Consider the following 25003-nt stretch of genomic DNA (forward strand, 5'->3'; position numbering starts at 1 on the left):
TGGTAGCAGGAAAATGATGCTGCACTGTCATGCCAGGTGCACACTGCCAGGGCTCAGGGCATAATCACTTCCTTCGAGAGTCACTTATGTCAATCCTTATCTTAGACAGATGAGACCAAAATAAACTTGCTGAATACAGAAGTCAGTATCTCTACATCTTTCAAGCTGGTTTGTGCATGACTTTTTCTGGGCAGGCAGACTTTTGCACTTCTGTGAGGAAGTAAATATTTGTGTTATTGCTGGCATAAGAACTCTAAAAAGGAATAAAAATGAGTACATTAGCTCTTGGAGAGTGCCCTGGAGGTAAAAGGTTTGGCTCTCTGCTATCCACAGCTTCTATACATACCCAGTTTGCATCCAGATCACCAGGGAAAGAGGGGAGATGACTGAAGCCAGGGTCTGCTAAGACTGGCCTGGAGAAGAAAACCTGGCATATACAGCCCAGAAATTTCTTTCAGGAGTGGAATTTAAAGACTATATCTGATGTTCAGGGAGATGTCTCTCTTCCTATTTGGTGAGCAAGGCCACGAGTACCTTCTGCCATATGGTCTGGTTCTGAGATCAGCCTGACAAATGATTGCTAGTCACGCACCATTTAGTAATTCGTGAAGATTAGAACGAATAAAACACATCCCATCAATGCCTTTGACGCACTCCAGCATGGTTTTATTCAGTCAGAAGTCATAAAGAAAAAAAAGCCCTCTACAAACCTGGTGCTTTGTCATCCATCCTTTATCCTTCAGCACATGCCAACTCATTCCAGCTGCACTTCACTCAGTGCTAGGCCCTGAGTGCTCTCCCACTCTCAAACCTGAGAGCCTGTGAGCAAATGAAGAAGGACCAGCAGGTGCAGATGGAATCCTTTCAGTCCCAAGGATAAGCCTGAGAGTTACAGATCATGGCAGGACTGAGTCCAAGTCATTAGGTAACATGGTGCTGCTGCTAACAATGATGACAATGACGATGACATAGTATACAGACTCTAGGAACACTTTTAGTGATCAGCTGAGTGCCGACATCAGGCTGTCATCGTCTCAAAGAGTAACAGTGCTAACAGCAGCTAATTACACTGTAACCTTTACTTTGCTAACCAACAGTCTATGTCTTAGAGAGCATTTGCTTGAATGTGAATTACAGAATTGCAGAGGATGGTAGAGCTGAATCCTAACCAGCTTATGTGTAAACCACCTTGATTTCAGAGAGATCTCATCAGTCTGCAGCTATATAGTGTCCCAATAGAGAAAAATTTGTGTTTTCTCCTCTGTGGTCCCAGAGCACCTGTTGTTCCTCACCTCTCTGTACCCCATAAAAACGAATCCTCATTCTAGTTACAAGGAAATGCATTAAAAGACCATCGAACCATGGGGACCCAGCCCCCATTTCCTTATAATTTTCTTAGACCTGAGGTGTGTATCCCAGTTATAGTGGTTTTGTACTGGAAGCATGCATCACCACAGAAAACACGTCACAGTGGACTAGGTTACCTGCAGTGGGGACAGAGCTGGGAGCTGCTGTGAGTGGGTGTATCCAACTGCAGACAAAAAGTGAAAGCCCAGCCCTCCTGCCATTAGTGGTCATACAGCCTGAAGCTGCAGCTGTTGCCACTACATGTACTTAAGCAAATAAAGTTTGGAAATTCAGTTCAACCAGCCTCAAAGTCTTTGGGAGGCAGGAGTGTTGCATGGGGGTCAGAAATCTTGCTTTTGTAGCAGGAGGGCTTCTATGCATGCAGAAGTGACCCATGAGCAGAGCCACTTCAGTTAGGGCTGCACATGTCTTTGCTGAGCAAAGGCAGCAGCCACAGGTGGCTGTGGGTGCCCCTGAGCTGGATGCAGAGTGAAGGCACTCCTGGGCAGGGGCTGCAGGTCCCTCTCTGCCCCACCAGCAGCACAGGCAGCACTGGCTGCCCAGCAAGGGAATGCCAGGGCTCAATGTAGAGCATCTCTGGTGCCACCTGGCCATCACAGGAGCAGGCGAACCCCAAGCAGCCTTCCATCCTCAGCTGTGAAGTGCTGTGAAGGCCATTAGTACATCTGCTCTGAAATGGGCTCATTAAAATACACATTCTCCTTCATTATCCTGCAGCTACAGTGCCTGACTCATCCCACTGCAGTTGCTCTGAAACAGGAATCCAAGTTAAAAACTTTTCCAACTTGTTTTTTGTTCACCAGGGAAGCTCATGTCTAATCCATTGAGAGGACAATGGAAGCTGTAACATCTGTCTTCATGGGAGGCAGATGAAAGGAAACCTGAAAAAAAGGAAGAGGAAGCAAATGAGGCACCGGCCGATTGGAAGTCTTATTTCATGTTTCACAGTTTGACACAGGACACTTTCTCGCACAGGTGTAGTTAGTGCTAGAATAACCCAGCTGGGACATGGCCACCTCCAACCCAGGTGTGCCAATCGTATTTCCTCCTTTATTCCTCTTTTCCACTGAATCACAGAAAACTGCCATGCAGCCATGGCTTAGCAGATGTGGTCTTGCAGCAGGCTTTGGCTGGGATCCCTGCTCTGACTCCTGCTCACGCTAAACCTCTCTTCTACCCAGTGGCAGATGGAGGCTTGCACTCAGATAAAGCTCTTGTTGCCAGCAGTGTCCCCACACACAGACTCCTCTGAGGTGGCACATGGATGGATACAGTGTGTTGAGGGTTTGCAGACTTGTCTGGTGGGTTGGTGGGTGCACTGCCTCACGCTGATTTCCTGCTCCCTCAGCTCACAGGGACAGTGTCCTGGTGGGCACCACTCAGACAGTGCTTAAAGCCACATGCATCCCCAGCCTCCCTCTGCCAAAATGGAAACCCCACGGCCTAAACCCACCTCGTCCAAGCTGCTAACTTTCTTTTGCTTTTATAAACAGACATGATCTCACCAGATACTGCGTTTAGCTGCAAGAAAATTCCTCCCTCTTACTGTTTTGCTCTTAAGGACTGCTTTCCTCAGCTAAACATCCTTTGCTTTAAATAGATGGGCTGACCCAAATACTATTGTGAATGATTATTCAAGGATGAAGAACAGACTCTAGTCCAAAGATTTTTCCAAGACAATTTAAATCAATACGATCTTTCTGATTGGTAGTTTCTAGAAAACCTGTATGCTACATCATCCCTATTACATTCATCATTTGTCTCACTTTTGCTATATTTGTTCATGCGGTACATTATGGAGCATCCTAAGCATTTATTCTCTTGTCCTCCAGACTCCACTAATTTCTTTTGGAACAAAATGTAGCTTAGAAATCATCCTCTGTGGATTTTTGTAATGAATATTTTACAGTAAGCCACTTATTACTAATGAGTCTAATTTTACTTGTACAACTCCTTTTATAATTTTACTCTTAAAAAAAATGTTGGGAAATTTACAATAGTAGCTGAATTGTTTATTAACTGATGGCCTACTTGCAATATTAAACTGAACACATCATTGCAATTTGGGCCATTTTTCAGCTTCGTATAAGAAAAAAATAACTGCAAACATGGAAGACAACATTTTCCACAGCACACCTCTAAATATTCTTTTTTTTTGCAGACTGCCTACTGCAGTAGAGCAATGACTTGAACAGAAAATATACTGAAAGCCTGAAGTCTAAATCTAAAGTCTAAATGATACACATGATTAAAAATATATTATCTATTCCCAACAAATCAACATCATTGAAACACTAATATTTTCCTAATTTTAAGCACCATCTAATGAGTCAAACATTAGATCTGATCTTCCAAATTGCAGCTGAGGAGAATAAGAACATGGTTTGACTGCATCCCACCTTATGCTAGATCTCTTGCTGAGATCCATAAGTTAGCTGTTTAGTCACTGTCTGCTCTCTTACTAATGGACATTAAATATTCCTCCAAAGGTGCTGAAGAGCTGAGCTGCTGCCTGAAGATAATTTGTCTGTTGACAAAGGAGGGTCTTGGCTGAGCAGGCTCCCTAGTTAGACAAGGCTCACTGCCTAAAAATGGAGCAGGGAGAAAACTCATTTTGATAATGATAATCTTTTTTTTTGTCATTCTAGAGCAGGGGACTGGAAAGGATGTGGCTTTATTTCAATTATAAGCCAAAGAAAAAAAAATCTCCAGATAAATAAACAGCTTCATAAGGATCATGATTCTCACTACTCCTATTAGCCAGCTTCCCATGAAGATGAAGCAGGTCTGAGAGGGAATAGCACAACAAATCTGCATACAATTATAGGACCTGCTTATCCGGCATTGGTATTAAATCAGTTCAGTGAAATCAGTGCTGGCAACTGACCTGTATAAATGGCAGCCCATGTATGGAATTCATTTGGAAAGCAAGTGGTGCACGACAGGTTTGGTTAACACAGCATCACTCTGGGGACAGGAAGGGACGTTCAGATTGAGCATCGCTTGGCCTCACTGAAGTGACAGAGCTTGCAGTTGGAGCTGTGCTGGCACCTCACAAGTGCCAACAAAGTCAGTGTAAGGTTGATCAATGCCTGGCCTGGCCTTGCTGAGGGAGAGGAAAAGGCACATTGCCTGGGAGTGCATCACTTGGTGGGGGAGTTAATACTGGCTGCTGCTGGCAATACCCTCAGTTGGCCAAGCCATACTTCTGACTTCTTTCTGGTACACCTGGACCTAGGGGAAGCAGGATTTAATTACGTGTACTCAGTCCCAGCTACCTTGCAATACCAGCATACACGCTCTAGCACCTCTGGCGAGCTGTTGGACATTGCTCAAGAGTAGACCAGCCTGGTTTCTGTGCATCAGATGGGTGTCCTGTGGCAAGGGTCTCTCCCTTTGGTGGGTCCCCAGCCAACTGCTCAGACAGTGGGTCACCTCTGCTGCATTGTGGGTTGGGGCACTACATCTGCTTGGGAGGTCACACAGTGAGGGAGGCTGAGGGCCTGACCTGGGCCACAGAGACCTCTCTGCTGTTCTATTTTTGGATTTTCCTCATTCCTCTTTGTGCCTCACTTCCTGGCTGTGTCACCTCCCAGCCTTCCACCTCAGAGCAGTCGTGGCAGCACAAGTGAAGGGCTGATAGAGGATAAAGTCTGTTGGTGAGGAGGAGGTGATACCAGGAGATGTGTATGCCAGAACTGCTGCTGAAACACTCCTCCAACAGCCTGTGCTGTGGGTGCAGCCCCTGTGTTCCCCTGCCTCACCTCCAGGCTCCCAGGGAAACTGCGATGGCACAGCAGCTGCCTGCTGTTTGAAAACAGCAGAGGTTTATCTGCACCTCGTGTTATTGAAATCTAGTACCTTATGGGGTTAAACTGTGGAAAGCAATATCTCTAGGAATGGGAGCATTTAAGGCCTGGTCCCTCATCAGAGGACATATGACTGCTCAGGGGTGACAGAGGTACCTGGTCTCTGGTCTCTACCTCCCAAACAGGAAAGCGTCAAACATAAGCTTGTTTGCACAGCTTTGCTAACATCTGAAATATCTTAGCATCATCCCAACTTGGACATAGGCAAAACCACTGGGAAAAAGAAACAAGCATCCATTTTCTCCTTTATTACTACTGCCCGTACATGTCATTTTGCTAGCAAAGGGGAAGATCTTTTAACAAAATCCCCATTTATGGTCTATAATGTCATTATAGAAAGTAGATTCAAGCAGGAAATCAATTTTCAGAGCTATACAGCAATGAAGAACAATGTTTTTGTAGTCATTCCTGACAAACAGAGCAGATCATGTGCAAATATCAGTCTGCTTAGCAAGACAGTTCAAGCTCACTAGAACAGTCATACAGCATGCATGATCCACATTAGGATCCAGTCAGCTCTGAAACACCCCTTGATTACAGGGGTAAGCAAGAATTTCATGACACCACATAAAGAAATATAAGCAAATACAGTAAAAAGGTTTTACCTTGAGCTTGAGCAAACGATGGTATTTTTCAGTCCTGTGGGATCCTCTTTTTCCCCCAAGTCTGCTGGCTTACGATGCAGATAACTTATCTGGCATTTATCAACCCTGGCAAAGTTTGCAAGTCCTGAGGGTGTTTGATTTGGAAAGAAAGGTGTCAGGAGGAGATTCCTGAACATCTGCACTCAGAGTTATGCAGAGGAAAAAAAGAAAAAATAAAAGCAAGCTTTAAGAGGTCAGAATGTGTAGCCTGCCCAGAGCTGCTATTCCTGGTAGAAATTAGACCCTGAAGTACCCAGGTGAAAATCAGGGATAATCCTTGTGTAAGTGTTTCTAATTGGGACAAACTGAAAGTGAGAAAGCTGAGTGAGACAGCTCCAGTCCATCCCTGGGGGTTCCGGGTTTGTTCCCAGCTGTTAACTGAGAGCACAATTATGCAAAGCCTCCTCTATAAACAGATTTTGGTTTATTATGGCTGAACTGGGGCAATCTATTTTTGTCACCACTTTGTGCGAATGTGTTACCCTTGTGATTTCCAGCCAGGTCATTCCAAGTCAGCTGCCTTGGCTGTGGCTGTCAGTGGAAGCTCCTCCGTCCGCCCGCCCAGACCTGCCCAGGGTTGGCTCCTGGGCAAGGGGGATAAGGGAATGAGCCTGTGGCTATTCTGGTAGCTGTGAGTTATGGAGGTGTCACGTGAAGCAGAGAGCCCAGAAATGCATGTCAAATCGAACCAGTGACTAATCACGGTATTTTGGTTGTCTTATTGCCTGCCGGAGAGAGATTTATGGGCTTAGAAAATGCTGCCGTAATAATCCCTGGGCACTGATTTGATCTTCAGCTGAGGCTTCCCAAGACCCTGTGGAAAGAGAATGAAAAGGGGGCTCCTGTCCTAGGGGTGACGAGGTCTAAACTGGCTGGAGCTTGAAACACAAACAAGAGGAGAAAAGCCACCACTTCCTTCTCATCTGTGTCTGCTCAGAGCCACGTGCTGGCAGCCGGAGAGGATCAATTTGATCTGCCTGTGGAGCAAGAAGGGTCGGGGGCCACAGCTGAGCAGACACGAAGGGTCATTTATTGGGATTGTCATCTAACTCCCTCATCTGTCACCTGATGGCCAGCCAAGAAAGTGCTCAGCACAACCACGGACTCTTCATCCTTGCACAAGTTGTGGAGGCGAGAACAGTAAGCATCCTACAGCTGTTATAACATTCAGCTGTTTTTTTTATAAAGGAATGCATTGAATTCACTACAAATCTACTAACTGTCCCTCTATGCCAGGCAAGAGACTGAGTTTTTTGTTTTGTTTTGTTTGTTTGTTTTTTTTTTTTAAATTTGATTGGGCTTTTCTTTAACAGCTGGAGGTCTGCTGGGCATTCAAGCAATGGCTGTTGAGTAAGGCAGCTGCTTCAATATCTAATTGAATTTTAGCTTTAATAACTCAAGGGGAAAGCATTGCATTTTCTACCATGAGCTACTTCCTGTCCTACTGTAAAGCACACTGCACTGCCGTGCTTGCCCAGTACCAGAGCCTGAGATCAGAGGGCTTTCTGTGTGATATTTTGCTGAAAGTGAAAGAAAACGAGTTCCCTGCACACAAGTCCTTGTTGGCATGCTCCAGCGACTACTTCCGAGCCATGTTCAAAAGCTATACCCAAGAGTCTAAAGCCAGTGTCATTCATCTGCAAGTTGTCTCACCTACTGGTCTCCAGCACATCCTGGATTTCATCTACACATCCTTGCTACCCCTTTCCTTTGAAAGCCTGGAGGACACTTTGGAAGCTGCAAGCTACTTGCAAGTGACGGATGCTATCAGTTTGTGCAATCAGTACTTAATCAACAATCTTGCCTTGGAAAACTGCTGCTTCTCTGCCAATGTGGCCAGGAAGTTCTATCTGCCAGATGCCTTAGCAGCAACAGAAAAATACATTATCAATAATGTCTGGAAGCTGCTGGACTTGGATTTGTCAGGACTTCTTGAGCTGAACTTCAAGTCTTTACTAGCAGTGATTCAATCACCAGATCTCCCCATGGTGAAAGAAAGCCGCCTGTTGAATCTTGTGCTGCTGTGGCTGAAGCAGGATAAATCCAGGCTGGATCATGCAAGTAGCCTTTTAGAGCACATAAGATATGGTCTCATCCCAGTGGAAGAGCTGAGAAAAACCTACACGCAGTCAGAAGTGTCCCTCTCAGCAGGTATTAAGTGCTTGATCATTAAAGCAATAAATTATCACACATCTGTATTCAAACAGCCTGTCCTGCAGGATAAGTCCACTGCGCTGAGGAACCAGAAAACTCGGATCATTCTGTTGGGGGGAGGGACAGCAAGTGAGGGGCTTGTCACTGACGTGGTGGCCTTTGATGTTTACAATCACAAGTGGCGAACTCTCACACAGCTGCAGGACAGGGTGCAGAACCACAGTGTGTGCGTGGTGGGGAACTTCCTCTATATCTTGGGTGGGGAAATAGAAAGTGGTTCCCTGGGTGACACTAAAACTGAAAAGATCTTATTGGTAACGAACAAAGTCCATCGTTATGATCCAAGATTTAACACGTGGACTCAAATCACTGGCATGCTGGAAAAGAGATGCCAGTTTTCTTGTTGTGTCTTAGGCAAGGACATCTTTGCCATTGGTGGAAGGGGTGAAGATGGATCTCTGCATTCGTCTGTGGAAGTCTATGATATCAGCAGGGACAGGTGGACGAAGGCCAGGGAATTGCCATGCAAGATACATGGCCATGCCAGTGCTGTTTGCAAGAACACTATATACATCTCTGGGGGCAAGTACTCAGCCCCAGCCAGCACAAGCAATGATGTATATTCTCTGAGCTCACTTGAAGGGCAGTGGATGAAACGAGCCCCAATGAGCATTGCTCGGTTTGGGCATCAGATGGCAACAATCAGGGAATCCATATTCACCTTTTTAGGATTATATGAACCATTCTCTGAAATAGAAAGGTACGACCCTGACCAAAACCAATGGACCCGGTTAAGACCACTGGTCTATGATCGATTTTCCTATGGCCTGGCAGTGGTAGAGGAAACGGCTCTTCTTATTGGGGGAAAGAAATGGCAAAACTCACTGGAAGTCTCCACGCAGGACGTGGTCGGCTACGACATTGACAACGATGGCTGGGAGGAGATCTGCAAAGCCCCTCTGCCTTGGTGTGGGCTGCAGTGTGCCGTGCTCCAGCTCTCCGAGACGGCTGACGAGCGGGACAGTGACAGCCAGCACAAGAAGCTGCCCAACTGCTGAACTCACAACACTGAGGAACATCCATCCCAGGAGATGAGCAAGTGGGGCGGTCCTGGAGAAGAAAACTGCAGTGGCACTGAATGGGAGAAAGTGGAATTTTTGCTTGGATGAGCCGGTGGAAACAGGCAAGAAAATCTGGCTCCAGGACAGAAAACACTGCTAGGATTTATAGAGCCAGAAGTTGATCTCACTGAGCAGGGATGTAGCAAGCAGCGTATTTAAAGGCGATCAGTGAGAATCATAATCCTTGACTTTTGAAGAGTAATACCTAGATAGAAATTAGTAGGTGTTGCAAGTCATATTTTTAATATATTAAAAAATATAATCCAACTTTTCTCTTTTCTTAATCAGAGGTAATTTTCCCAGTTGGTAAAGTGCTATTGAGCTTTTATGCTATGGTTAAGCAAAACGAAAGCGAGCTGTATAAAGACTAGAAAATTGATGCCTACAAGAATTAGTAGCCAAGGAAAAGGTATTATTTGATATGCTACATAGTAGGCAAGAATGTCTTCGCTAACCAGCAGGAAATTACTAGACAGAAAGCATGGATTTTTTGCTATGTGGACTCAGTTACAGCCGTAAGTTAAAACAGTGTTTGTTTGATAGAATGCTTTCCAGATGCTTATTTTGTGTCATTTTAAAGATGCAATCTACTGGTACCGTACCTTTCATTTGTATCCAAACCCTATGTTAGTTTAGATGGCCAGAGCTGAATAAGTATAATTATTATCAGACTCTAAGAAGCTTGTTACAAGAGTAACAAGCTGTAACTAATGCCTTGGCACTTTACTGGGTAGCAAAGGGTGTTTTATCACACCTGCTCATAATGGTGAAATTGTTCGTTGCTGTTGAACTGGTACATGAGAGAATCCTGCAGTAAAAAATGTTTACTTTCATCAAACAGTAAAAAGGGGAGGGAGGTAACTGAAGGTTTTCAGAAGTCTTTATTCAGTGTCTGCCTACATATGAATCAGCAATAGCCCTTTTTGGCCATGCTGGCAGAGTTTGAACTCGGATAACAGAGGTACATAAAGGTACGTGGAGCTGTGAAATGCAGGTAGAATGGTCAGATACCACAAAATAACTCTGGCATGGAGTAAATTGAATATTGAGTCATAAACGTTCATTTAAAAGCTAAATTTATTGTACTTCATTTTACAGTGTTCCCTTTCTAGGCTGAGAGTTAATACAATAAAAATATATATATAGAAGAACATTTAATACTCTTAAAAGAAGGCAGCACAATGAAGAGGACACATGTTCTTTGTCACTAGACTAGCTTAAAAAACTGTAATGTTTAATTTTCACCTTTAAAGCAATCAAGCTAACTTTACTAATGTAAAGTGCAGGCAGAATGGCTGTTGCATAGCAACAGATCTAAGTCTTCTGAACTGCCTTGGTTTTGACAAGGAATCAACTACACAATGTGCATATACATCCATCAGATATAAAGAGTTTTTCATATTAATATATTTACTTTTGGTCCAGTAAAACAATAGCAAGAGGATCTAAATGCTTGGAACAATAGCACAATCCATTTCAAGTCAAGCATTTTTTAAGAGAAATTTACAAAAACCTCACAAATTTAATATACAAGTCAGTACCCATGCAGTAAATAAATGTTCAGTTTATACAAACAATATTCTTCTAATAGTACAAATCTTACACTGAATCCAGAACTCTATACAAATGTTAATACATGATTTGTCAGCCATATCGACTTGAATATAGGATTACTGAAAATGGGCTACAGAAAGGCCACTCTTCTGTACAGTTGTGCAAAATCTGCAGAACATTTGCAATCCAAATGCAATAACAAGATAGGAAAAGAGAAAGGGGGAGAAGGAGGAAAAGAAAGAAAAAGAGAAAAGGGGAGAGAGAGAGAAAAAGAAGACAGAAGGAGAGGAATAAAATAAATAAAGAAAGAAGGAGAGAGAAGATAAATCTGTCCATTCTTTCCTTCATCCCTTCATGGATATAACTGCCAGGAAATAACAGAGCTCATAAAGTTTAAAGTACATTCACTGAGCTGTACAGGCAATAGCCTAAAGTTGGTTAAGAGTACAACTCGCTGTAAAAAGTATAAAGGAGGCTTTTCCTTTTCACATGAGCATTATTAGATCATGTCATGAGTCCTAGCTTATGCAGCAAAATACTGAAGAGCAGCAGAAATATTTTATCATGCTCTGATGACTTTTCAAAAACAAGCCCATAAAAAGTAAATATGTGACTTAAGAGTTCCCTCCTAGTTTTATTCCAGGCATATGCCTGACTCTAAGGAGCCATTTCCACTCATATTCACTGGGTTGTCTCCAGCAGATCTCAAATCTCATGGAAGTTTAAAACATTTTAACTGGCTTGTGAACTCAGCAGAACCCAGAGACATCCCTTCCCCTTCAAAAGCAAACCAGAGGCTTTTTCACTCCTCAGTTATTTTTCAGGTTCTATGCTCAGCTCTGCTCTCATCACACATCTTCCCTGCATACAATACAGCTAAATTTCACAGCTCAGAAAACACATAGGAGACTACTTGAAAAATCCTATTCACTTCTTTTCTATTGTGGAAATCTTCAAAGCATCTCAGATTTGGAGCATTTCATTGGGAACCTTTTCCACTGTTGCTTTTCTGGGCAAAAGAAACGCTGCTACCAAGGATGTTCACAGGCTACATTTTCCCTTTTGCAAAATCTGCACATTATACTGATACCTTCAGTGCAAAAGCATCATCAATCACAGTATCTGGACTAATTTTTTCTTTTTAAATCAACCTAATGTGATCAAAAGACAACACACAATTTTCTTTTAATTATAATACAAACCATCATCCCTTTGCACTGATGGTAAACCTCAGCAACAGGCTTTAAAAAAGCACAAGGAAATAAGACCTAACCTTTTGATACTTAAATTCACATTAGTCCTTTTCTGTCTGCTGATTTTCACCCTTTTTTGTGCTAGACAAAACTGAAAAATATACACTGCATTACACTTTTTCCCTGTTAAGAAAACTCCTAGAGTTTCTCATTAAATATAAAAATTGGTTTTCTCCCACCACCAAAATAGTACCTGCACTCCAAAAATGCAATGCAATACTGGAATTATATAATATAAAATATCATTGTAAAATGACCAATAACAAAAGCTTTAGCACGTGGAACTTCCTGCATGAAGGCCACAGTCTTCCAAAAATGCTTTTAAATCCTTTTCTTTAATAGCTAAAGATCATGTTTGTTAATTCACAGAAAGTAAACACAAGCTGAGCATTGGTAGCATATAAAATATACAAATCTTCATTAAAGAAGTGGAATTGTTGACCATTGAAGGTTTACTTCACACAGCTGAGTAACATTAAAATATAATTTACTAGAGCTCTCACATATGGATATAAAAACTACTTTATGCACTTCAGTAAAGGGCTGGAGTGTAGCAAATGGGCAAAAAGAGAGACCTTTATACATGCGTTTCTATATAAGAGTGAGTGTGCGCTAAGGAGGCTATAAGGGCATCAGCCTCAGATGAGCCATTAACAGAGTCCCTCGGGGTGTTGCTTTGATAGATGTCCATGAAGAGATCGAGGTACATTTGTTTCCATTCTTGAAAGTCTCTAGATGTCAAAGCTGGATTATCCAGAACTTTATCTATAATGGCTACTTCTCCTTCCCTGGCCTGTGAGAGAAGAGGAAAAAGTAAAGAGTTAACACAAGTGATGAGTCACTGAAAATATCAATCACATGGGTGGAAGGAGAGAATGGAGGGGTGCAAATTCAAGCCACAGAGCCCCTAAAAGCACAAGGACTATGAGCCATATGACTGCTCACAAACAGGAGCCCTTTCTACAGGGTGTCACACCTCACCCTGTGAGGCCAGGGCTTCCCTCGCCTTTTCCAGCACCCTCAGAAACAGTCCCTATTCCCCCTCCTTGCCCCTTGTCCAGCCCAAGAAAAAGCAAACCCTGTACTGTTTACTATTACCTGCTTGCATTTCTCCAGATGGGTTTCACATAACAAAGTGCCATCTGTTTGCTCTTGATCAGCATCAGAAATACTGTGTGGGATGCAGACACATGGCCCCTCTGCCTGCCAGCACACCTAAGCCTTTTTACCAGGCTTCTCATGGGGGCATCTGAGAGCTACATTGCAAAGGCTTGTGCAAGGAATCCTGTGTTAATGACAACTCATCTCCACTAAAGATCTAGGGTATGTGATGGTGTGGCTGACTGCAACTGCCTCCTACCACTGCAGAGGTAAAGAGAAGGCAGAAAAAGGTAAAATATAGCATAGCTGTTGATATCTCCTTATGCATCATTGAGGCAGGGGATGTGACTGTATCATGATCACTCTCTGGTGATTACTTTATAAGAGAGTTGACAGGCAGCTAGTATGGATCAGAGTAAGCCTCAGATATACCCATGGCCATTTCCAGTTGTTGAAAGTGGTGGAAGCTGGATTCCACAGACAAAAGCCTTGGAAGCACAGCTAACACACAGGTTTCCAGCAGTACTACTCTGCACAGGAATGTTATGGTCACCAGAAATCTCCCCGCTAACCTCCCTGCCACCCAGGTTTCACACTCCTCATTTCTGACTCATATCTTCCATGTCCATACTATGTTAAATCTTTGTGGAGAGCGTGGTAAGGGGAAATATTAAGCCCACATTGATGGGACAGATCAGAAGCAGTACGTGGAAAAGTATTTTTCATGCTTTGCAAATAGCAGTTATTTAACACTACCTGCCAGAATATTAATTTTCAGAAACGGAGGAGCAAGCTGACAATGACCAGTGGAAATGAAATCATCTCTGCTTGAACTACCATAACCTGCTTCTCACAGGTTGTGTCTGGTCCCAAACTCCCGGACTACCATCCAGATAGCTTATACTCAGCAGCAGGAGAATGGTTTTGTGTTATCACAGGGAAGAGAGCAGAGGGGTCTTTCATTAAGGGCTTAGAAGATGGGACGAGCTAGAAGCAGTTTGGAGGGCTGTCTCAGGCTACTTTTATGTAGGATAAAATTCAAGGAGAGTTCAGAACATCAGCTCCAACAGGCCAGTGCAATTGCCTGCATTCAGGAAGGAGAAATCAAAGGCACTGATAAAAAGAATAACTGATTAGGTAACAGCAGGAGCTACTGGTAGATATGACTACCTGCAGTATGGCAGAGGTGGAGCTCTGGGCTATAATGGAGCTAGAAACTCATCATGAGTTACCATGATGTCATTGCAAAACAAGAATGTGCTACTCTACATTGTTGTTCTACACAAGAAACAGTAATTATCTGTCTTTGGCCCTTGTTGCTACTGTGTTTTCGATTATTGGTGTCATGTACTTAAGAATGAGTTGTGCAAATCATGGTATAAACAAGAATGCAGACAGGTTTAGAAAATATGGCTCATGGACAGAGAATGAACAAATTGTGTTTTCTTGGTCCAAAAGAAAGAAGTTCCAGAGAAGCACAAAACCAGGCATCCACAAGGTCAAGAGGTTATGCTGGTTTTGGACTTCCCTGGAGGAAGGGGCTGGTTTTGGACTTCCCTTTCATTTCCAGGAAGCCATTGGTGTAATGTATCTCAGGTACCAATAAATACCAACAAGACAGACAATTCAGCATGGCAGCAAGCTGCTGATGCTGAACCAGAGCTTTTGTACAAGTGAGCCCGCCAGGGTGCAAAAGCACAGCCACAGTGTGAATCTCCTGTCACCCCAACGTGTCTGAGAGTATTGTGATTTTATTTCAGTCTCACAGGCTTCTAGAAGTCATGTGAAAAGCCTCTGCATCTTGACTTTTTCTGCCAGCCTACAATCCTGCAAAGACTCACATACCCAGATAATAGTGCAAGGTACCTTCAATAAGATGATTTTCAATGAGATGATACAATACAGTACAGAAAGTTAAGCATATGTAAGATTATTTTCAGAATGGGGGCCCCACAGCATGAAAATAATATTGCTTAAATGCTTCTCTAGGTGATGGAAAACTAAATTAATTAATGTTGATAAAGCCCTCTTTGATGAAAGCTGTTACAAAATGCACTGTACAATTATCTGGTGACTTAAAACATGTTAATTTAATATAGTTAACACGGTCCCTGGGGAAATGCAGCATATTGTTTGCTGAAATCTCTATCAGGACAGAATTGAATGCTGTAACAAACAAAGGAATCTGACAAGGATGAGTTGTGGTACATTTAAAATAACCATAAAAATCTTCATATCTATCATTACCACTATTTATTTAATCAATTTTACTGATTAAATACAGTGATCCTACCAGCTTACACAGAAAGCAAGCACACAGTTTTGTCCTGGAACAAGCTCATCAAATAGAAAATAATCGAGTCTTGCAAGAGATACTGCTCCTTTCCAAAAGGCTGGCTTTGCTTAACTTTAGACTTCGGCAATTACAGAGTGAGTGCATTTTGGTAAATGAAAATATTCAGGGACAAAAACAGGATTAAGGTTTTCTCCAACAATTTGGTATCAAATTCTGTTAAACTAGCTAGAGGAGAAGCTGACTGAGATTTAACCTGTGCAGAAATAAAAACTGATCCCCTCACTTCGACTGTTCTCCCAGGAATATTTTTCTCTGCTTTTTAAGCAGTGCTCCCCTGTGTCTCCCTTGTTTCTCACACCAGGTTCAGCCTGGACTCCAGCTGCACACAATAATCTCTGCTTACAATACAGCCCAATCCAACCCTGGGGTAGGATTTTTCCTCCCTCTTTTATCTCACCTTTAAAGTGCTTTTCAGAATTCGCAGCTGGTGCAGTTTTTCATTGACTACTGGATCGCTACATCTCTTTACAAAAGATTTCTTATATTCCAGCTTAGTGGAAATCCGGTGTTCTCCTAAAGGAGACAGGCTGGCCTGCTCCAAGGCTCTGTACAAATCTTGCAAGGAGTCTGCTGTTTTTTCCTCTATAGTTTCAACTGTAATGAGACAAAGGGAAAAACAAAAAAGGAGGAAAAAATAGAGAAAGGAACAAGGCATCATTAATGTGATTATACGAAGACCTATCAAACCTTCACAAAATGTTTAACAGGTTTAACTAGACCATAAGGAGAATATTTAACACCTCCTAAGTTCCAGAAAAAAGTGCTGTGACTGCTCCTTCTTGCTATTGCCTTCAGGAGAAAGGGATAAAAAATTTCAAAAATGTAAAATCTTGACCCACAGAGAATGAAGGGAAAAAAGAGAAACAGTGCAAGGTGTGGTAATATTGGAGTGACTTGCTGCCAGAAATAAGGTCTCTGGTATTGCAGTTATATAGTGCTGGTGACTTCATTATTACAAGAAAAGGAAGCCCTGGAAGCATCCTGCTAAGGAAGCTATTAGGGATCAGATCTTGTCCCAAAAATGACAATAATGGCACTCAAGATTATGCTTGTGAAGGTGGTCTTGGAATGACACGTAATTTTCCTTTCTAGAAAAGTCCACTTATTTTTGATACTCTATAGTGTTGTTCAATAGTCAGTACTGTTGTCACTTGTGGTGGTTTTTAACTCTGCTATTACCTGAAGGTTTGGCAGCAGACTAGAGACTGGATATGATTGCGTGTTCATGACCTGGCAGCATGGCAAACCAAATCAGAGCTGTTTGCACCATAGTTTGGTTTTTAAAAATGAACAATATATTTACTGTACAAAATATGCAAAAATATATAAATGTAAGAAATATTTATTTATTCTAGGTTTAAAAATATTTTTTTCTAACTAGTACGGGAAGGATTTTAAAGGAAAAATAAAAAAGAAATGCTTTGCCTCTCTAAAAGCAAAACAAAGCAAAAGCTGGGGATGAAGTGTTACTCTGATATGAGCATCTGAAATGCTTAATTTAGAAAACATCAAACCACTTTAGCTTCTCATACACTGTTTCCCCTAGAGGAAACTGTTTGATAATTCCATACAAACTTTTCAAGTGCCAGGATTAGCAGAGTGGTGACTAGGAGAAGCCAGGGCAGCCTTGGGGAGCAACCAGCCAGTGGGACAGGTAGCTCTGTCCCTGCTGCCCCTTGCATGCTGACACAAGTGCTCATGTAACAGACACTGCCTGTGCATGGCCTTCTGGTTGTTTCCAGAGCCCTTGGGATCCTCTCACCCAGTCTTGGCTTTCACACTGCTGTACGTTTTTCTGGTTCAAGGTGCCTGTGTCCTCAGGATGCTTTCATGAAAGCTCTTGTAGGAAGGTTGTTTGATTTTAGCATTGGTTTTACCCTGTGACTGACCCTGCACCGAGACACAGTCATTTCCACTGGCTGAAAGTTTAGCACATACTGAAGTACGTTTAAGTAAAGAACCTCAGTATCCTCAGGTGATTAGAGGGTTTTTTTATCGATCACCAAAAGAGAAAACAATTCGTGTTTAGAAGTAACATTTCTAGCCCACCAGGAGCTACCTGAGGCAACATCCCATTTGAGCCCATACTCTGCAGTATGGTATAGTACACTATACTTCAGGCTCAGCAAGTCTAGAAACGCAGATCTCCTCACCCCATCACAAGAAGTGTTTGCATTTGTATAGATCTTTATACAATCCAAGAATTTTGTAATCAGCAACTGATCTAGCTGTATCTCTCATCAGTTTATTAATTTGGCAGTTGTTTTTAAAGAACTCATTTTAATTTTTTTTTTTTAGAAGAGATATAGAAGTGAAGAAAAGTTGGAGAATTTTTATCGATGGAAGTGTTGTGGGCCTGTACAGATCTCCCTAAATTCTCCCATTGTGTGCTACCCTGTGGGCAAGCTGTGTTCATCACTGTCAGTGGTGGCCAGGACTGAAAGAAAAAGAGAAATGATATGCATTTGTCTTTCTTGTCAACTTCTTTCTTATTAAAACATCTAATGTGCTAAAGGGCAAAACATTCAGTAGCTGAATACTTAAAGAGTGGTTAAAATCTCCTGTGGTCTTGATTTTTATGCTTTTTTAAAAAGTCCATGCAGCACTGGATCAGAAGTTTGGGATCTCTATCAGTTCATATCGCTGAACACTGATGTGATTTGCTAAAGGGCAATGGAAGAAAACCCTCCTCAGGGAGTATTTTACATCTGTTGCTCTCTCTCTCATCTTTTGTTATGCAAGCCAAAAGAGATCTTTCCTCAGGTGCCCCTTCCCCAGCAACATTGCAAAGGTTGTACACTCAGGGGGTTAGTACAGGGGTGGCTTGCTGAAGAAGCAAGCCAGCACTGACTCCATGCTATCTGCATTCACTTTGCTAGAGTGATATGGAGCCTGGAGTGGTAACCAGCCACCACATGCAGGCTTGCCATCAAAAACTCATGGCTTCCTAAAAAGGAAAAGGAAGGAAAAAGCTCTGCACCAAAGCAAGGGACAGCATTTGAGTTCATCCTTAAGGTTCAGTAATGAATGACAAGTACCTTTAATGAATCTGGATAGCAACATGGCCCTTGTGGGTCTAAACTCCTTGCTGGGGGGCTTATCCTGCCCTCACTCCCCATGTTGCTAGCCTGGGGATCTGCATGGCTGGTGCTCCTCAGGGCTCACCTCCTGGGGCAGGCAGCCACCACTCAACATGACCTCAGAGGGACTGCGGCAGCGACATCGTCCCAGATGAGAACAGCTCTGAAACTGCACAGGAAGAGGTACAGGACTGTGGGGGCAGGACACAGGCTGAGTTAGGCAGCAGAACACTGACAGAAGGTCTTTGGAATGCATCAGAACATCCACTCAGCTGGGGCTGCCACCCCAGACCCTGTCACTGCCTGGATCACGTAGCTATGAGCGGCAAGTCAAAAAGGGAACAGGATTTGCTAAAAAGGAAACAGGAGGGAAGAAAAACAGCAGATCCCTTAAATGCCTTGCTGCTGCTGAGGCTGGAGAAGCTTTAAAGAGGGCAAGACATTGCCTTGTTCCACCCATGGTGAGGGAGAGGGCAGTGGGCATCACGCAAAACACATCTCAAGCCCTTAATATTTTCCAGAGAAACACTGAAGGTGGTGGTGCTGCTGCTCTCAAAGGCTCTCAGTAGGCGGGAATGAGATTACAAGCACATCTCCCCTCCCTCAGCCTTCTGCTAGAGCCTTTGATTGATTTCCTGTAGGTGTTGGTGAAACCCTTGGCACCATAAAGCATCTGATGTATTCTGCTAGATATAGGGCTGAGCTTAAAACATGTTTTCTTTTTTTAAATTGGTGGGTTTGTATGCAAGCCATGCTATTATAGCAGGGCTGTCTCGTTAAGGAAGAATAAGGCCTCTGTTAATGGCTTGTTTAAGTAGAAAATGTGGCCTGATAGGATTTGCAGATGACCTCAGAACAGCAGCCAACACAGCAGTTGTTTTTCACCCTCACTTGGCTGCTGAGTCACAAGTTGCATCTTTCCTGTTCCTCAGAATACACTGCTGGGTTGCTGTTTCCACACACTGCTGAAAAGAAAGGTCTCTTCTCTGAAGCAGTAATTTTGTCCCCAGTCCCACCCAAACCTGAACAACTCTAACTCTGGAGCAGAAATAAAGCTGCACAAACTCTGCAACACACAGGATCTAAATTCAGAACCATATCTCCCAAATGCAAGAATACACTGGCACTACACTTGGTAACAATGAAGCTCCTGCTGTCTTCAAGTAAATGCGAAGACATTTGCATTAAATTCAGGAGATAAAGAATACATGTAAATGTCATTATATTCCATTATTCTGCTTTCCACAGGAGAAGTTTCTGAACTTTTTGTACTTTGCCCTCACTTAGAATGCAGTAAATATTTGTATCTACTTTTACATTTTCTCAGGAGAGAGAGATGGAGATTATGGCTGAGTGGGTGAAACTCAGTGGGTTTGGGTTCTTGGCCTTCAGGAAAAACTGGTGGGATTTCTTACAGTGCGTTGTCATTTGTTGTTGAAAAGAGCATGCACTGAGCTCTGTGATGTACTAAGTGTTAGCACCTCCTGGCTCCATTTTTCCATTATTTCCCTCTTATAAACCAAGATCTTAAGAGCAACAAATAAGAGCACCAGATACTTGACAGAAAAGGGACCAGAGAGAAACAGTTAACATTGGTATTTACATGGATCAAGGGATGGCTGCTCTGTATAAAATTATGATTCAGGAAGATGGTACTGAATTAGAACCATGCAGAAGGTCACCGCTGCAACCCAGCTGGCCAACACATTGCTCTCTGGACTTAGAGAATCTCTAGGCACACAGTTCTCATAAATCTGCTCTCTATATATGGAATAACCTCTAACAATTTTCAGAGGAGGTCCTTGCGCTCCAAGCCACCAAAATCTTGCATAGTTTTCCTCTTTCAGTGAGGCACCAGAGGAGCCAGCGATTTCACCGGGGGCTATGAGCACACAGAACCGCCCATGCAAGGATAGTGCCACGCAGTTAATCATAAATTTTGTCACCTGCTCTGCTGACAAGGTCATATTTTTCAAGGATCAAAGCTTTCCATTGGGGGCCCTTTGGACTTTGCCGGTGCTTCCAGACACCTCCCAGGCTCAATCCTGTTGCCTTTAGACTTCTCACCCTGACTGGTGGACACCACTGCCACCCTGATGGCATTCTCCATTTTCCTGCTATCCTCTTTTCTGCTTGATACCTTTACAGCTTAGTGACGCACTTTCCTTCACAGCTCCTCTCACGCACGCCCACTCCTCTCCTCACAATTAGCCCTGCATTTGAACAAAAGTACCACCCTCGGCAAATCCCCAGAAAGCCAAGCTGCTGCGAAGTCTGTGACAGGGAGTGAACAAGGCATAGTCAGACTGAAATCCCCATGCTCCACTGAAATTTAAACACCCACTTTCACTCCTTTCAGTGAGCTCACTCTGTCTGGCAAACAAACCAGCTAAGCTCAGCTTTCCCAGATCTTAGAGAGGCAATTTTGTTAGACTATCTAAAGAATCACTAATTACATTAATTAACAGCTACCATGTTATTTCCCCCCTTCATATCCCAAAGATTTCCTTCCAGTTTGAGAGCTACACCTTTATGCTTCACCTTTCATGCAGGGGAGATATCTACATGAAATGTCCCAGAAACTTTCTGCAAGTGGCTGTAAATGTTCCACCAAAGCAAAGAGCATTTCAGGCCTCTGGGAAATGGTCTCAAACTAGATAAACCACTGTGCTGGAATGCACAAATATCTGTATTTTTCTTTTTTTCTTTGCCTTCTTTACCTTGATGTGTCTGTGTTGGGAACAGAGAAGTTGGTCTGCCACAAATTAACTAATAATTGATATAATCCAACAAAGCATTTTGTAATCTTCCTATGCCATAGAATGTCATCTCTGCCATAGAATGTCATCTCTGCCATGTTTAACAAAAGGGTCTGTGAAAACTTGCCTGGTTTTACTGGTAGGTGGGTAGAGCAGCAGACACGTGTCTGCTGACCCTTTGGGAAGGGGGGAGCCTCCTGCGACAAGCTTTCCATCCCAAACTCAGGATATGCCTGAGGGGGGAGGGCAGGAGATGTAACATGGACACAGAATGCAACAGCCTGGCTGGGCCTGTAAGCCCCAGGGTACAGTTAGGAGAGAGACAGAAGGAATCTCCCTATATTTAAGGTGAAAGAGTAGAAGGATGGAAGGAGAGTGGATGTGGATTTTAGCTGTGTTGCAGGGAAGGGGAGAAAAGAAATCCTCCAAAGAAGTAGTTGTTGGTTTCTCAGTGCAAGGCTCAAATCCATCTGTGCTGCTGTTCAGGTTAATCTTTAAGAGTCCAAACTATGCAAGAGGGAGACATACCCAAATGCTTATAAAGCAAGGATCCAGGAATTAGTTATTTTTTACACTATTTGGATGGCTGGTTGGCAGACAGAGCTAGGTATTTCCTTTCCCCTACCAACTACAAGCTAAAAGGAACAAAATGGTGAAATCAATGAAAGGCTTACAAGGAGGTGGTGTCTCCACAGCTGTGTGATGTGTATGAGGTCATCCCTACACAGGTATGGAGGGAGCCACAGTGACATAGAAACTCAGCTCCTGGTGGGAAAATGTTACCAGCCACATCCCTAATTACTGGGAAAAGGAAGAAGCACCACTGTGTTTAAGTTTGACATGGTACATCAGGCAGGAGGTGCAACAAAATGCAGGTCTTCATGGAAACAGCTGCTAATCATCTGCTCTGGGTACTATAGAGCAGATTTCCCTGTTAAAGTACAAATAGCAACCTGTGCCATCTACTGAGCCACATTAAAATCAAGGCCTGATTGAACATGTGATTACGCCTGTGCACATATATATTATATGTATGTCTATACATATACACGTGTATATTAATGCTTTCCACAAGCGAAGGAAAGTTTAAGCAAGCTGAATTAAAGCTGGGGGCTTCTTGTGCAGTGCTTGGTCTTTGCAATCCTTCTCTCAGGTATTGCTTCCCTTCGCCTGGCCTTTTGTGTTCGTGTACTCCTCCATCCTTTCTGGCCCTGTATATGTGAAAGTGCAGGATTTTTCCCAAAGCCTTGAGTCAAAGAAGGGAGGAGTGGTGTTTAAAACCAAGCTTTGATCCATGCATTTGGTGAAATATTAGTGGCTGGAGGATCATTAAATTTTGTATTTATTATTTTGTATTTATTTAACACATGTATTAAATCTGCATTTTACACTATCCTTTCCTCTAAAGGGGAAGTATTTTTTGATTACCAGGATAGCTGGTTTCTATTCTCCCCTATTACATAAACCTGCAGGCAAAAAAAAGATATTCCCTAGGGATGGTGTTTACTGAAAGCACCAACACAACAGAGCCCTGCAACACGCTGGAGTTTTCTACTCAAAGGTATGAGGCTGCTTCTTCTCTCACATGCATGGGCATAAATTGATTTCTTGAAATAAAGTGAACTGTGCAGGCAAGTGGAAAACTCATCTCCCACAGGACAGATATCTGAGGGTATTTTCCACTATAACCAGGTTCAATCAGAAGCAGATAGGTACCATAACCACTTTTAAAAGATCCAGCCCTAGCTTCTCTAAGGCCTGACAGATGCTAAACCTTTGCTGTGGTACCAATGCTCTAATTCTTTTTGTGAACTATTTATGACACTAGCAGTGGATCAGTACATCCCGGCGAATCTCCCTTCCACTGAAGTCACTCTTCTTGTGATGTCTGAAGGACAAGCTGCCTACACCTTGTCACAGCCTTGTGACTGCAGTGTGAGCTGGCAGGCTGAAGCATGTTCAACCTCCACCCTTCATGCTGGTCTTGCTGTCTCACACTCAGCTACCTCTCTTCAGCTTTCCATGCCACTGGAATTGTTTATTAAAAACAGCTGACACTAAACTCAACATCAGGAAAAATCCTCGATGTCTCTCCCTTGCAGACCTGCACTGTTGAGCTGGCAGTAACATTTAGCCATTTTCAGCATCCACTTAGCAATGAAGTACAGGCTAATGGGTTAATATGTTATTGAGAAGGGAAAACACAGGGAATAATTAGCTCATTCTGTTTGTGCTGCCTCTTGACAGCTCTTACACACCTCAAACGAGCATCAGGAGTAGCTCCCTCTTGGCTCCCAGCCCTGCTGTTTCATGGGGTTATATTGGTGTGCTGTGATTTCAGAGAGGGCATAAGAATGAAGCAACTCCAAAGCTTCCCAAAGTAACAGGGAATTCTGATCAATGGTAGAGCTTTTTGGCAATAGTGTTATAATTGCATCAATTTTGGTTTTGGACATGGTACTTTACTCATTAGGTTGCCTACGAAGGCACCAGTTTAACCTTTATTTGCTGACCTGATTTTAGTGACTCTTTGGGAGAATTTTACACAACGAAATAGGATATCCTGACATTTTTCTGTGCCACACATTGATGTAAGTGCTGTTTAACTTTACAACAAGCCACCAATGCTGAAGTGAAACAAACAGATCAATTACATTTTGATGGTACACTTCCCCCCAGGGCCCTGCCATTCAGAAACAATGAAAAACTTGTATTTACGAGGTAAGGCAGGAGCTGGAGCAAACTGGGTAAACTGCCATACATCTGAGGATGCTGTGACTTCTAAGCAGGATGAGGAGGTCCCTAAGTATAAAATCTCACAAGCAATATAGGGAAGCAGTTACTCTTTGGGGAAAATGTTTTGGGGTTTTTTTTGCTTTTTTTTTTCCACAAACCTAAGCTGTTACAGCACTTGAAGTTGTGAAAGGTTAAATGACAAACGATACGGACCCAGCAACATTACTCACCAGTCAGAATCAAGCCACAGTCACGCTCAACAGCAATGCCTGTCGAGGTTTATGGGACTGATACCTGAAAGTAATCCTGAATGGAAGGGGTAACACCCACCCAGAAAATGAACTCTGCTTCAGGCTACATCTGAAGTTGCTAATTTGTATGAAAATGTAGCACCATGAGTGAAGTTTTCAAAACTACTTGAATCACTTAGGAATTGCAATCCTACTTTCAATATGAAAGAAACATGGAGAATTAGTGTGGGGCACATGTGTGGGGGGCAGATTGATTTAATTGTCGTCTCAGTTACCTCTGTAACACACTGAGGTCTGTTGGGGAAGCACCTCAGGAGGCATTTCGGAAAGGGGCCTGAAATACTTCCCAAAATGTTATCCCAGAAGATATCATATTTATTCAGATATTCAGATTTATTATTGAATATATAATTGCACATGTTATGATAGCTGCACTGACTAGATTCCAGCCTAATTAATCTGCACCCTGATTTACATGTTATTTTTGTAGGGTACGACACTGCCAAATATGAAGCACTCCCTGTCAGCTGCTGAATGCCCATCACACCACCATGGTCTGTAAGCACTGCAGAGAGTTCAAAGTTTTTCAGAGCAGAAGCTCTGTGACAAGAGAACTGCAATAATACTTTGTGGCTTCTCTAGACATTATTCACGTCATCAGATGTCATAATGAACTTGTGAACACGCAGGGCACCTCAACATAAAGTGTTCTCTCAAAACCAGCGTGAGAGTGGTCACAGCAGAAAGCTTCGTTCCC

General features: G+C 42.9%; 2 protein-coding genes and 1 long non-coding RNA gene across 7 annotated transcripts in view; 1 reads left to right on the plus strand and 2 right to left on the minus strand.

The window, feature by feature from the left end:
• Positions 1-164: 164 nt before the first annotated feature.
• LOC127474315 (uncharacterized) lies at positions 165-6270 on the minus strand. Of its 2 annotated transcripts, XR_007905804.1 has the most exons (4): positions 5843-6270; positions 711-2249; positions 347-413; positions 165-210 (listed from the first exon to the last, which is right to left on the minus strand). It is a non-coding gene; the product is annotated as an uncharacterized LOC127474315 (long non-coding RNA). The 2 variants fall into 2 exon arrangements; XR_007905803.1 differs by lacking the exons at positions 165-210; positions 347-413 and having other exon boundaries at positions 641-2249.
• Positions 6271-6420: 150 nt separating this feature from the next.
• The window catches only part of KLHL34 (kelch like family member 34), a 28641-nt gene continuing 10058 nt past the window's right edge, over positions 6421-25003 (plus strand). The window contains exon 1 of the mRNA XM_051794882.1: positions 6421-10127. Within this exon, the coding sequence (XP_051650842.1) occupies positions 7306-9093 (1788 nt within the window). The 5' untranslated portion in view covers positions 6421-7305 and the 3' untranslated portion in view covers positions 9094-10127. The remainder of the gene's footprint in view (positions 10128-25003) is intronic.
• The window catches only part of CNKSR2 (connector enhancer of kinase suppressor of Ras 2), a 205143-nt gene continuing 192552 nt past the window's right edge, over positions 12413-25003 (minus strand). For all 4 annotated transcript variants that reach the window (XM_051794856.1, XM_051794854.1, XM_051794855.1 and 1 more), the window contains 2 exons: positions 15818-16014; positions 12413-12756 (listed from right to left, as the gene is read on the minus strand). In XM_051794856.1, coding sequence (XP_051650816.1) covers positions 12541-12756; positions 15818-16014 — 413 coding nt within the window. In that variant the 3' untranslated portion in view covers positions 12413-12540. The remainder of the gene's footprint in view (positions 12757-15817; positions 16015-25003) is intronic.

Source organism: Manacus candei, unplaced genomic scaffold (genome assembly GCF_025592945.1).
Source record: "Manacus candei isolate 608988 ecotype Guabito, Panama unplaced genomic scaffold, ASM2559294v1 h1tg000041l, whole genome shotgun sequence".
Lineage (NCBI taxonomy): Eukaryota > Metazoa > Chordata > Aves > Passeriformes > Pipridae > Manacus > Manacus candei.